Consider the following 13,375-nt stretch of genomic DNA (forward strand, 5'->3'; position numbering starts at 1 on the left):
TAGCTCACGTCTGTGATGATGATTAAAATTACTCCAGATACTTTTCCAGGTTGGTATCTGAGAAATAAATATTAGTCGGTGTCTCCCAGACTGAGAAACCCAACCCTTTTCCATCTGTTTAACCCTCAGACTATGAACCCTTTTAGTTCCTTTTCCTTGTCTACTGTAAGAGCAGACAAAGGTCAACCTTCATTTGTTGCAACTCTCTGGTTCCCAAATACGTGGAATTATTGGTATTCCGAGACAGGCGCTCAGTGCTGGAGCCTACACAGGCCGAGAAAAACATACCGAGAATGGTACTTCCTTAATTCCACCATTTAGACGGTAGCCTCTATGGAGCAGTATGGCGCCAGCTGCCGCTGACTGGTTCAGCACAGAGGTATAGGTCGCTATGGCCAGCGGACAAAAGGAAACAGAGCCACGGCCAGAGGTTCTGCAATGGCACAGAAAGGCAGCCTTGGGAATCTTCATGAGGCAAAAAACACCAGAGAATTTCCATCTGTTCCATCATTCTGCTTTTTTTCTCTAAGCATATCAGCATCTGCCTTACACAGGTCTGAGCTGGCCTATAAGTCGGGAAGCTTATGATTACGAAGATCGCACACGTTTGGAGTCATCTCGCTCAACCACCTCACTTTATAGAATAAAGACAAAAATAACTCAATTATTTCACCATTTTTTGTCTGATTATTTCAGTCTAACCCTTGGAATTTTTCACCTGTTTTAAAGCTCTATGTAGCTGTTCAAGGACATCAAGGTGTAAGCATATCTTAGATTTTGCTCAAGAAGAACTACTTGATGGATGGCACTGCCCAGTGACATTTCAGTTCAAGTGTTTTACCCATCTGCCCCAAATCTTCCACGTAGGAAGGGAAATGCTCTCACCTCTACGCACATCTGTGTCCACACAGCTCTCCCTTCGGCAAGGCCTAAAGAAAACACAATACTTGCTTTCCTTTAAGTAGTGAGCACGGTGAAAAGACTAGAAGTCCAATACCATTTGTCTATTTAGTAAGCACTTGTATAGTGCCCACTAGGTGTTCTATAATATTAGTTCCCACTATCATCCTCTCCATCTTACAGGTGGGGAGACTAACGCACAGAGCCCAACCAGTACCTGGTGGAATCGGTATTTCTACATGGGTGGTATAGCTCCAGAGTCCATGCACAATCACCGTGCTACACTGGCTCTCACTGACCTGGAAGCAAAGCACTAGGAAAACATCGGCCTAAGCTGGGACACCCAGCCCAAAGTCGGTGCACAGCAGCAAGTGCACGGGCCCTGGGCTCCCACTGTGGCTCCGCCCTCGCTGAGGAAGAAGGCTCCAAGTTCGTATCTGCAAAGGGTTCATAGCTACCTTGGTGGTCACTGAGAATGAGTAATAAATGAGGTCACATAAAGGAAGGTGTGTGGTCCACCATGGGCATGCTAAAAGCATCTCTTTAAGCCTTCCCCTGGCTAGGGACCCCTTACTAAAACTGCTATTTCAACTCATTCCAGGATGTGAGGGTGATCTGGCTGCAACATCTGTCACCCCATTGATTGCCAGGGTTGATTAGGCTGATCTGGCTGGCTAGATGGGTGTCCCCTTCCTCCCTTAGCAATCCATGTGCATCCCTCCCAAAGCTGCACCCTCTGTCAAAGAGGATGACCTTCCCAACTAGAGGAGAGGGCTGGCCTTCAGTCAAGGGTAGGTGAGTAGCTGCGCTCCTTTGCTAGAACCTCCAAACAAGCTCTCAACTCATTCCATTTGGTCCCTTAGGATAAGAAAATGCATGCAGCCCTTTCAGTGTGCTCAGTAAAACATAACCATAAACCATTAAAAGGTACCAGTTCCACTTACTGGAATTATACACAGTTAGGACTTTTATAAATATTCTCTTCCTGTTACTAAAGAAAATAGAGCTTCAATTCTGTCCCATATTCTTTGTAATGACAAGTCCAAAGTTAAGTGGTCCATAATGTGAATCAGTATGGCCTGCTGGTATTCCACTCACTGCAAAAGATGAGAAAGACAGCGTCAGAACACACACTTCCATAAAAGAAGTCAGTGTAGAAACATCCAAATCCTGCCAGGAGTGACAGTCCCCATGGTGTCTTCATGGGAGGAACCACAAATGAAGCAGAAATGTTAACCTCAGCAAGTTTCAAAAGAATGGTACTGATAATTTTTTATAGGTCTACTCCTGACCCAAGAGAAGACAGAAAATACTCATGCGGAAATCAATTGTACGTAATTATTTTCCTTATCTCAACTGTATTGCACATTAAGAGCTGTACTGGCAAAATACATATCAAGGAAAGGCAAGTCAAACAAGGACATGTGGCTTTTAAAAATTCTCAGAGTGATTATAACTAACAATTGCACAAAACAGCAAACTTCTAAAAGCAAATTAGTTAAAGGAGGCATAAACTCACCAAGACAAAGAGAAAGTCAACAGTGACAGATCAGAGATCTTAACATAATTTTGGAAGACAGAAAATAGAGAAGCAATGGTCAAGCAGAGGAAACGCTGAAACCCAAGTGCCTGCAGAGAGTGATCCCGCTGCAAAATGAGCAATGGTATCTGTAACTCTAGAAGGCTCAGGAATTGAAGGCCCAGATGCCTCTGAAAAGCAGAAGGCAACACAGAGCTGAAAACAGGAGATTGGTTAAAAAGTCTAAATAAAAAAGTAGTTAGGCCCCAGGTGTGCCCCCCCACCTATAGCAATGAGTGACCACCAACACCCCCCACCTCTACACACAGGAAAGAGACCGTGTGTTTATTCTCCGGAGAGTCTGAACCGACAGCCTCTGGACTTGGGACTATTAGGCACCACAGGAAGTGGGAGTGAGGCGCAAGGCTGTAAATAGAGCCACAAAGTGAAAACTTCAAGCTGAACACCGAGTCCCCAAAACCACTCTTCCTCCTGTCTGGTTTCTACCAGCACACACGTATCTGTACACATCCCTGTCCTCCCTTCCTCACTGGGCGGAGCTAGGGGGTCCATTTTTCCTCTGGTGAAACTAAATGGCCTCAGAGGAAAATTTAAACACCAGATATGAAAAAAGGCAAAATTACAGAAACTGTAAATAGAGCAGTGGTTGCCAGGGGGTTGGGGAAGGGGGGAAGGCTGAGTATGAGAAGCACAGGGGAGTTTAGGGCAGGGAAACTATTCTGTGTGATGCTGTAACAATGAATACATGGCACAATACGTTTGTCAAAACCCACAGAACTTTACAGACAAATGATGAACTTTAATGTATGTGAATTTAAAACACATTATTAGGAGATCAGGGATGTAACACAGACTGACAAAGGAACCTGACTGTATTGTATGAAATAGCCTCACTGAAGAGGATGGGAAGATGCTGATCTGATAATCTTGGACATGAGCAGAGTCAGCAAGACTCAAGGCAAAAGGAACCACGTGAAGCACGGCACCCTGGTTGATAACACTGTTTTCTCCAGGGGTGTGGCTTTACAGACCTGCAACCACTGCGCATGTATACTGGAGCTGAGCAGTTCAGTGAATGGAGTGAGGGTGGTGGGGGGGAGGGTTTTCACTGTTTCAGTGGAAAGTTATACACAAGCAAGGGGCAAGGCTAGAATGATCCACATTAGTGGATCAGAGTTGAGAACATCAGTATAAACTTGTGTTTAGCTTAATACAGAGATGTATATATACATGTATTATAAATACATACTTGCAGCTATATATATACACACACACATAGGTTAATACATTCGCATACATACATTTCCTTGCTGTCAGCTGAGAAATCCTAGAGGCAATGACACCCAGTAGCAGTAAGCACACCTGGTGCCCAGACCTTGGTGTCTAACATCACTCTTCAAAAAAAGGGGGGGAGAGGTGCTGTTGGAGAAATGGCCGACTCTAGAGCTGGGACATGGTACACATACAAGATGACCTTGAAGTATCTTGTAGTGCCAGAAAGTAAGGAAATGCTTAAACAAACAAATAAAAAACAAACGAAAACCCATTTTACAGAAACTGACCAGTTTTGAGCAGTTTAAGTTCAGCAGGTAATAAGAAATACTATACTGGAGTTGTCTGTTATAATGATACAAGATATTACATGTTGAGTTGGTAAGGGAAGAAGAGCATTAGCCTAGGAAAACAAGCAAGATAAACTAAAAAATTTAAAGATCAAGACAAGATTTAGAGTTAAAAGAATATGTGAAAATACATGAGTTCTGATATTACTAAAAATTAAGTAACAGGAGGCAGAATTGATAATTCAGCTGAAAATCATTCATGTCAATTTATACTGTAACTAAGCAAAAAGTCGTAATACATGAGCCAGGTGGTAATAAAATTAAATTATTGTGCAGAATTTCAGAGATCAAGTCATGAGAGGTTTTTATTCCATCCCATCAAGGGAGAGACTCTTCCAACGGCTGACAGCACCCATTTTACCAAGAACTGAGGACTAGCAGCTGTTAGAATGCCAACAGTCTCACCAGCAGTAACTAAATCCATACCTTCTTTCTCCCTCAGTGCCACACCCCCTTTTATTCTTCCAAACTCTATGACTCTTTCTTTACAAAGGTGTTCCTGAATCTCTTTTCTGATGTAGACACTGCACTGCTTATTGTTACTCCTCTTATTTTCCAAATGAAGAAAGGAACAACCAAGTAACAATAATAAAGTCTATGAAACTCAAACCATGATAAACAAAAATTTCACTAGTTGGAAGAGAAAGTTACAGAAATTGCCTGGAAAGTAGTATAAAAGTCACAGGTATAATGTCTAAATACTGATTTAACAAAAAGGAATTAATAGCTATATCAAAAGAGAAGTGCAGAAAAGAGGTGATTTAAGGCTTAATCCTCACCTGGTATAACAGGAAACCAGTAGCTAAAGCCTTACAGTGGTGACTCAGGAGATAACAGGAGATGCATATTATACAGTTGATGAGGTAAATACTAGAAAAAGTAGATAATAAGAGTTGGAAGTGCTTGTCTCTGGTTTTTACAGAGGTGTATATATTCCTTTCACAAAAATCAACTTTTGAAAAATGACAAGCTTATTTGGCTTATGTATATAGAGATAAATTAATGTGCAGAAGTGTGGGTCATGGGAGAGTTCTTACTTAAAAGTGAGCTTTGTTTTGGATTTATATTATGCATTACTTCGAATACTTACATGCAGAGGAAATTCTGTAGATAGAATGTGATCAACACCCATTCACTTACCAATTTTGAAAGGGTTACAGTGAGTGATAAACATGTTAAGAAAATGAAAATGTAGCTGTTAATAAGAATATAAGGTGATTTATGAACATTTTGAATTACTTAAGGAATTTTTGTAAAGAAATTATTTCAACTTGATGACAGGTGCCTGGGAAAAACGTGTTCTGGCAAGGGCTGATCTAGCTCCCTGCAGGTCACAGGCGTGTCAAAGGGGCTCAGAGCGGTTCTGGGCTACAAGCCCTTCCCAAGCCTCCATAAGCACTAGGGGCTTTTCACGGGTGTGGAGTGGGTAAGGGACACATTATATTGAATCTATGGATAGATTCTTAGAGTGTAGCCTTAAAGGACCAAGTTCAAATTGACCTCCTCTACCAAAATATGCCAAAAGTAGCATCATAAAGTCGGTCTTCAAAGCTCAACCCTACTTTTTTCTTCTTCTTTGGCATTTTTTTGCCCATAAAGGCAGCTATTGCTTATCATCTCTGTGTGCACTGTTTAAGGGACAGGCTTTTAGGTAATAGTGACAACTCAGGAGCATGTTTATAAATACTGCTATCTCTGTTCAAGTTTATATATCTTATAGCTTTGAAATAGAAAAGTAAAATAGCCTGTTTCATTTATCATTTGCTTGTCTTTTAGCAAACCACAGCTTTTCATTACATTCCAATAGGTTTGTTTTGAGTTGGACACACAAAGAATGCATCGAATTACAGACGCTGACTCTGGTGATTTGTGAAGATAGTGTTGCATGTTTGTGATTCACAATAGGCCTTTTTCAAAAGACCAAATTTCATTTTGTAGAATTATACTTGTCCACAAATTAAATGTACAAACCCCTGTTTTAGTCATTGGTTATTATTCCTAACCAGTTACGTACTAACCACATCTCATTCAATCACCCAGGTCTGTACCTATGGAATTGAGGTCAGCACCTAGGTCTCAGTCCATGCCCCAAGTTGAGATTCAGCTGAATCCACAATAATCCAAAGAGGGCTTCAAACCCTGTTAGAAAACTGCAAGAGAAAGAGAGTTCTGTTTTAAAGGGCTAAGAACAGGACCTTAGTGGAACATGCCTGGGACTCAGCTAGCCCAGCCCTCAGAGTTAATGACAGGTCAGGCCTGCTTCAGAGAAGACCGGGTTGTTTTCAGAGTGACCTTGCAAGCACTCTGCAGAGCCACTCCAACTGTGTTTTTCATTTTGTTTCATCCGACCTCATCTTTCTGTGGTCTCTTCTTCCGTCAAACCAAAGCTCTCCCTCCCTCCCTCCCCCACAAAAGGAAAGGTAAAAGGTGAACCATCGCTATTCATACTCTCTGTATTTCAGTGTTCAAGTAGCCTTTGCTTTACAGCATCCCCCACCTCACCCCTCTGATCTGAGACATCACTAACATTTAACTTGGCAAAGATTGCAAGTGTCCTGTTTACGTATCCTCTGTGACTTGCCAACACTGGCCCCCAAAACGGAGAAAGTGGGAGAATCAACCCTGTCCCTGTAAGTAATGTGCCTCATCACTTAAATACAATGAGACCAAATCCATTATCCTGTTCATTCATGGGTATTTCTTGAGACCATCTGGACAAGAATGGACTGGGCCTGCTTTGGTGTAAGTCACAGGGGAAGGCTAATTCTAGAAGCCAAAGTAGTCCAATGAAGAGTATCTAATGAAATGTGCCCTTGTGGGCACTGCACTACTGCTTACCCACAAACAAGGGAGATATGTAGCCAGTGCCACCTGTTCAGCCTTTATTGCCACAAAGGCAAAGGTTAGAAGAATCAAGATTACTATCTCAATTAAATGAAACATCTGAACTCAAAGCTACCAAAGAAAAAGACAAAAAGAGATGGCTAGCTTGGCAAACTGGCTGTTCCTTGACCCAATCTCAACTAAATCAGTTTAATCCCTAGTCTGAAGTCAACCTGTTTAGCAGTCGCTCAAGAAATCAGTGCAATTCTTAGAATGACTTCAGAGGTCAATCCACAGCCCAGAATCAAACCTTCAGGTTCATTTGCAGAACACTTCCTGTCTATCAGGTGCTGTGCTAAACAGCACCCATCCCATCTAACCCCCTGACCAACTCCAAGTAGGCACTACTGTTCATCTACAGATGCAGAGACCAATCCCCAGAGAGCACAGGGCACTGCGCTAGTAGTGATGCAAGAAGCCGAACAGAGGTCTGTCCAGCTCCAAAGCCTATGCCCTTAAACTCCTTGTAGTTGTATCTCTAAGCAGGGCCAAAAACTTTGTTGGACAGGTAGAGGCCACCATGCATCAGACAGACCTTTCCATGAATGGGAAGACCACCCACTCTATCTAAAATAGCCCACTGCTACCACTTGTCATTCCCTTCCCTTATTCTACTTTAGCCTGGCAGTTATCTCCGAAATCACACCCATTCATTTAACAAAGATTGTGCTTATCCTATAATCTAGGTAGTGAACACACAGCAGTGAACTAGACAGACAACAATCTCTACCCTCACATTTCTGACACCATTTATTTGACTTATTTCTCTGTGTCTCCATATCAAAAGCTCCATATAATACGTCTGGCTTACTGCATATTTCCAGCACCTAGAACAGCGTTCTGGTATGTGGGTACAACAGACAGCAATTTTTTGTCACACAATTTCATCCATGACATCCTCAGCAACAGTGCAGAAAACTGGTCACACAACTCACCAAACTGATTTTTATTACCACACATAGTTCCTTACAGTGCATTGTCTTAGAGCTGTACTACAAGTAGCCACTATATAAACCTTTAAATAAAATCTTAAGACGTTCCATATTTTTAAAATGTAGAAACAAACCCAGTTTACTCATCTTTAAGAGTTCATTTTTCTGTGCAAAAACAAACAAACAAACAAAACAACAGAGATAGCCACAATACTATAAAGCAGTAAATGCAGGTGAGGGGAAAAAAAGGATTTTAAAATACAGTTTTATTTGAAAAATACAAATAAAGTAACACTAATCTGAATCAGGTCCCTTCTTTCTTCTTGACCCTTTTGAGTAAGCCCCCGATTCTGTTCTTTCTTTGTCACGCTCAGTCCGGTGCGTCAGCCACTCTTTCTCCAGCTGCTTCAGCATGTCTGCAGTGAGGAGTCCTTGCTGCACCAGTCTGGATGCCAGGGAATTCTCTGCTGCACCGGGGCCGGACGGCTCGGCAGCTCTACTCCCTGAAGTTTTGGCCATGCGCGTCCTTCTCGCTTGGCTCTTTAATGGTCCTTGCAAACGAGAACGGCTCTCTGCTGACAAGTTCTCCAAGTTCAACAGCTTTTGTGTCTCTGAAATTTTAATCAATTTGGTGATGTTGTGTACACCATCCTGGATAATGCCATCTAGCTCTTTCTGGAGGTCTCGAACAAGGCTGGCATCTGGAAACATATCTATAAACCGATAGCTGGGAAAAAGACACATATTATGGCAACAGCTCTTACCACAGTTAATCTCAATGACAGAAGTACATCTTGACACTGATTCATTGCAAATGTTTTGTTTTTGCAAAATGTGTCCAATGTCTTTCCTAAACTTTTATTTCTGCCCCAATACACCTAAGCAATATATCATTTTGAGGATGGGTCATCACTCCTACCCTAAGTGACTCCAATATGCTCCCCTCGGTGGGACACACCTGCCAACTGAGAATCACTGATCTAGAGCAGTACAGCAGGTCCTCAAATAACACCACTTTGTCTAACATTGTTCCATTATAACACTGATGAGCTGCCCTAGGAACTTAACTCTTGTTTATATCAACTAGCCGATGGTAAAATTGGTTTTGTTAATAGGCTTGCTCTTAAAGTTGCAGACCCTATCAATGACATTAACTGAGGATTTGAATTGTACCTCTCAAATGTTAATATGTAACTTAATCACCTGGGGATCTTATTAAAATACAGAATTTGAGTAAGTCTGATATTCTCTACTTCTACCCAGCTCCCAGGTGACAGCAATGCTTTTGGTCCTTAGACCGCCTTTAGAGTATCAAGGGTCTAATGGACCTTCTCTCTCACCTACCTGTCTTCACTGGAATCAATACGAACGCTTTAAGTCATTTTTGAATGGGGATAAACCAGGTTCAACCGCCTTTATGGACAATAAACATAATATAGAACACCTTCCAAATATGTGTTTAATTAAAAAGAGCAAACTACCATTCATAAAACCTGTGATTTGCTCTATTACTTAGAAAAATGAGAGCTCATAGAGGAAAAATTTGATACCTTAGCCACAGGTAAAGATCCAAGACATCATGCACAGCTTCCAGATCCATGAGGTCTTTAATATTCTTAGGTGGAAGTAATGGCCATTTAATGTATCGGCGTAACCACGCAAAGGTCAAGGGCTCATTCCTGCTATACTGCCTGGCAAACTGAGAGAAACAGAAAAAAGAGCTCAGTAAAAGAATCAAAATTTACTCAGGTCTGTGATTTAAAAAAGAAAGTACAACAAAATGTTAACTGTGATTCTGTTTTGATAGGCAGGCTTGTTTCTTTCCTTCTTTGTACTTTTCTGTATTTTAAAGAACATTTAATATTTTATAAAGGTAAATTTTTTAAAGGTGGGGGAATGACGTCCTTCTTTTTACAAAGCCACTGGCCTCAGAGGCCATCAACGGGATTGAGCTCTTTCAAAGTTCCATAGTAACAGAGAGCAGGGAAAAATCTCTAGATTTCACATTCTAATCTTGAAACAGAACACATAAGCAACTGTTAAACTGTCCTTAACCCTTAGTAAGATGCTTCCGCTTCATCAGAATAATTCGAAGAATGGTGTAAGGGGGTCAAGGCTCAAGTTTCATCCAGGTCAGTGTGCAGCACCTGAGACTTTGTTCCATTAACTTCAACCTTATGCCAGCTCACTCTCTAACAAATGCCAGTTCTAAGAAACATATACACACACATATATAAATATATATTTTTTGAGAGTATGTTTATTACAGCTGGGAACAGTGAAACAAGGAAGGGCTTAGGATAGAAAACGCAACAAAGGGGACCTTGGAGACAGGTTCAGGGGCTTAGCTGCCCATGGCTTCCCTGGTTGCACCTCTAGTGGGGAGCCTTACAGTTTAAGAGATGCACAACTGAGAAGGGAGGAGAGGGGAAGGAAAAGGTATGGGTGTGCTTCTGCAAGGGGGAGCATGTGTGAGAAACGTATTTTCTAGATAAATACCTAGACATGGAAGACCTCTAAGACTTAGTAAGGGAAAAAGAAAGTGGCAAGGTGCAGAGTAAGTCATCATAGCATTTACGGAAAAACACACCCACACAACAAAACTAAAATTTCTGCATGAACCGGTACATCCAGGTAGGCAAATGCAACCAAAAAGGTCTTCAAGGATACACACACATGGTGGTAACAGTTATGTCTCAGCACTAAACTTGGGTAGCCCAACTTATCCTATCTGTAATGTTTTAATTTTCTGCAGAGAAAGTATTTATATATTATTTATGTAATTTTAAAATAAACTTAGAAACAGAGTGGAAAAAAATGAGCTAACATACAGAACACTAAGGTCTATATAAGACAAGGCAACAAAAAGACAACCACAGTCAGAAAGCGATTCAAAGAGGGGCCCCTGGGTCTGGGGTGGGGGTGAGGGTGCTCCAAGCAGAGCAACGGGGACAGCAAGGGTACAGAGAGGTGAGAGGACACAGCTTCCCCTTCCCTTCCCGGGGCCTTGTTCTGGTGAATCCCGTGCTCCTCAGAAGTCAGCTATTTGTATCCCTACTCAAATGAGTCAAAAGAAAAGGGACCAGACCCTGGCCAGGTGGTTGGAGCATTGTCCTGCGCACCAAAAGCTTATGGGTTCAATCCCTGGTCAGGGTGTGTATGGGAAGCAACCAATGGATGCTCCTCTCTCACACAGACATTTCTCTCTCACTCTCTAAGATCAATAAACATATCCTCGGATGAGGATTAAAAAAAAAAAATCAACTACCTTTGTGTTAGAAAAAGAAAAGGGACTGGAACCCTGACACCAAACTCATACAAGACAGCAATCCCTGGCTCGGTGCCTTATGGTTAAGAAAACCAAATACTATTGCCACTACTAAACCCCTAGTTGCCCTCCCTTCCAAAAACACAACTCAACACAACACTAAGGAAAAAGTGTAGCATTAGTCAAGGGCCTCCCCACTCCCTTGAAAAAAACTGTATTTTTCTTTTAGCTTCTTCACAAAAGCTACCATGTAAGCCCAAATACAAAGTAAGGGTTCTCCTTCCCCCCAAAAATCACTTGTACAAAAAAGGGAATCACTTTCTATTCAAGTTCTTACATAGTATCTCATATTAAAGGATATTCCCCAATTGTTTTATTTTGAGTAACAAAATACTGTTTGGGAAAAAACCTCAACCTGAAACAACTCAAATTATGCTCAAGATAAAGGCTTACCTGTAACAATGAAGAGCAGACAAAAGGCTGCTTCTTGTTGATAGGGGCTGTGCAGAACACATACCTCACTCGGAGACTTAATGGGATATGCTGGATCAACTCTGCAGAAAATTTAAAGTCATCCATATTGCAGACAAAATAATGCCCATCAACTTGTGAAAAGTCTACAAAAATATCCTGGGGGCGGGGAGGGGGAAGATAGATTAAATTATTGGACTGCCTAATTGGACATGAATAATGTACTCATATCTATAAAAGGCCATCTTTTTTTAAAAAATATATTTTACTGATTATGCTATTACAGTTGTCCCATCCCCCCCCTTATTCCCCTCTGCCCTGCGCACCCCCTCCCCCCTTTAGTTCATGTACATGGGTCATATATATAAGTTCTTTGGCTTCCACATTTCCTATACTATTCTTAACCTCCTTCTGTCTATTTTCTACCTACCATTTATGCTACTTATTCTCTGTACCTTTTTCCCCTCTCTCCCCCTCCCCACTCCCCTGTTGCTAACCCTCCATGTGATCTCCATTTCTGTGTTTCTGTTCCTGTTTAGTTGTTTGCTTAGTTTGCTTTTTTGTTTTAGGTGTGGTTGTTAATAACTGTGAGTTTGTTGTCATTTTACTATATGTGTTTTTTATCTTTTTCTTAGATAAGTTCCTTTAACATTTCATATAATAAGGGCTTGGTGATAATGAACTCCTTTAACTTGACCTTATCTGAGAAGCACTTTATCTGCCCTTCCATTCTAAATGAAAGCTTTGCTGGATAGAGCAATCTGAGATGTAGGTCCTTGCTTTTCATGACTTGGAATACTTCTTTCCAGCCCTTTCTTGCCTGCAAGGTTTCTTTTGAGAAATCAGCTGACAGTTTTATGGGAATTCCTTTGTAGGTTAAGTGTCTCCTTTTCTCCTGCTGCCTTTAAGATTCTCTACGAATCTTTAATCTTGGGTAATTATGTGTTCCTTGGTGTGTTCCTCCTTGGGTCCAACTTCTTTGGGACTTTTTGAGCTTCCTGGACTTCCTGGAAGTCTATTTCCTTTGCCAGATTGGGGAAGTTCTCCTTCATTATTTGCTCAAGTAAGTTTTCAATTTCTTGGTCTTTTTCTTCTCCTTCTGGCACCTCAATGATTCAGATGTTGGACCATTTAAAGATGTCCTGGAGGTTCCTAAGCCTCTCCTCATTTTTTTGAATTCTTGTTTCTTCATTCTGTTCTGGTTGAATGTTTCTTTCTTCCTTCTGGTCCACACAATTGATTTGAGTCTCAGTTTCCTTCCCATCACTGTTGGTTCCCTGTACATTTTCCTTTATTTCACTTAGCATAGCCTTCATTTTTCATCTAATCTGTGACCATATTCAACCAATTCTGTGAGCATCCTGATTACCAGTGTTTTGAACTGTGAATCTGAGAGGTTGGCTATCTCTTAATCACTTAGTTGTATTTTTTCTGGAGCTCTGCTCTTTCATTTGGGCCATTTTCTTTTTTTGTCTCGGCATACCTGTTACGTAGTAAGGGGTGGAGCCTTAGGTGTTCACCAGGGTGGGGCAACCCACTTTGTGATGCTGTATGAAGGAGAGGGGTCCGAGAGGAAACAATGGTGCTTGCTCTGCTCTATGCCAGATTTCAGTCACTTCCTCTACTACTCACAAGCAAATTGGGCCCTTCTGGTGCTGATTCCTGGGTGGGTGGGTGGGTTTGTGTCCATTCTAGGACCCTGTGGGTCTCTCCAATGAACTCTCCTATGAGGCTGAGAGTTTCTCCCACTGCTGCCTCA

The 13,375-nt window shown here is 41.5% G+C and overlaps 1 protein-coding gene across 1 annotated transcript in view; it reads right to left on the bottom strand.

Annotated features, from left to right (window-relative positions):
- Nucleotides 1-7,687: 7,687 nt before the first annotated feature.
- Nucleotides 7,688-13,375, bottom strand: part of SUPV3L1 (Suv3 like RNA helicase) — a 33,842-nt gene continuing 28,154 nt past the window's right edge. The window contains exons 13-15 of the mRNA XM_045842038.1: nt 11,599-11,775; nt 9,428-9,576; nt 7,688-8,604 (exon numbers count right to left, since the gene is read on the bottom strand). Of these exons, the coding sequence (XP_045697994.1) occupies nt 8,172-8,604; nt 9,428-9,576; nt 11,599-11,775 (759 nt within the window). The 3' untranslated portion in view covers nt 7,688-8,171. The remainder of the gene's footprint in view (nt 8,605-9,427; nt 9,577-11,598; nt 11,776-13,375) is intronic.

This window comes from Phyllostomus hastatus, unplaced genomic scaffold (assembly GCF_019186645.2).
Source record: "Phyllostomus hastatus isolate PE091 unplaced genomic scaffold, TTU_PhHast_1.1 phas_contig_38, whole genome shotgun sequence".
NCBI classification, from domain to species: domain Eukaryota; kingdom Metazoa; phylum Chordata; class Mammalia; order Chiroptera; family Phyllostomidae; genus Phyllostomus; species Phyllostomus hastatus.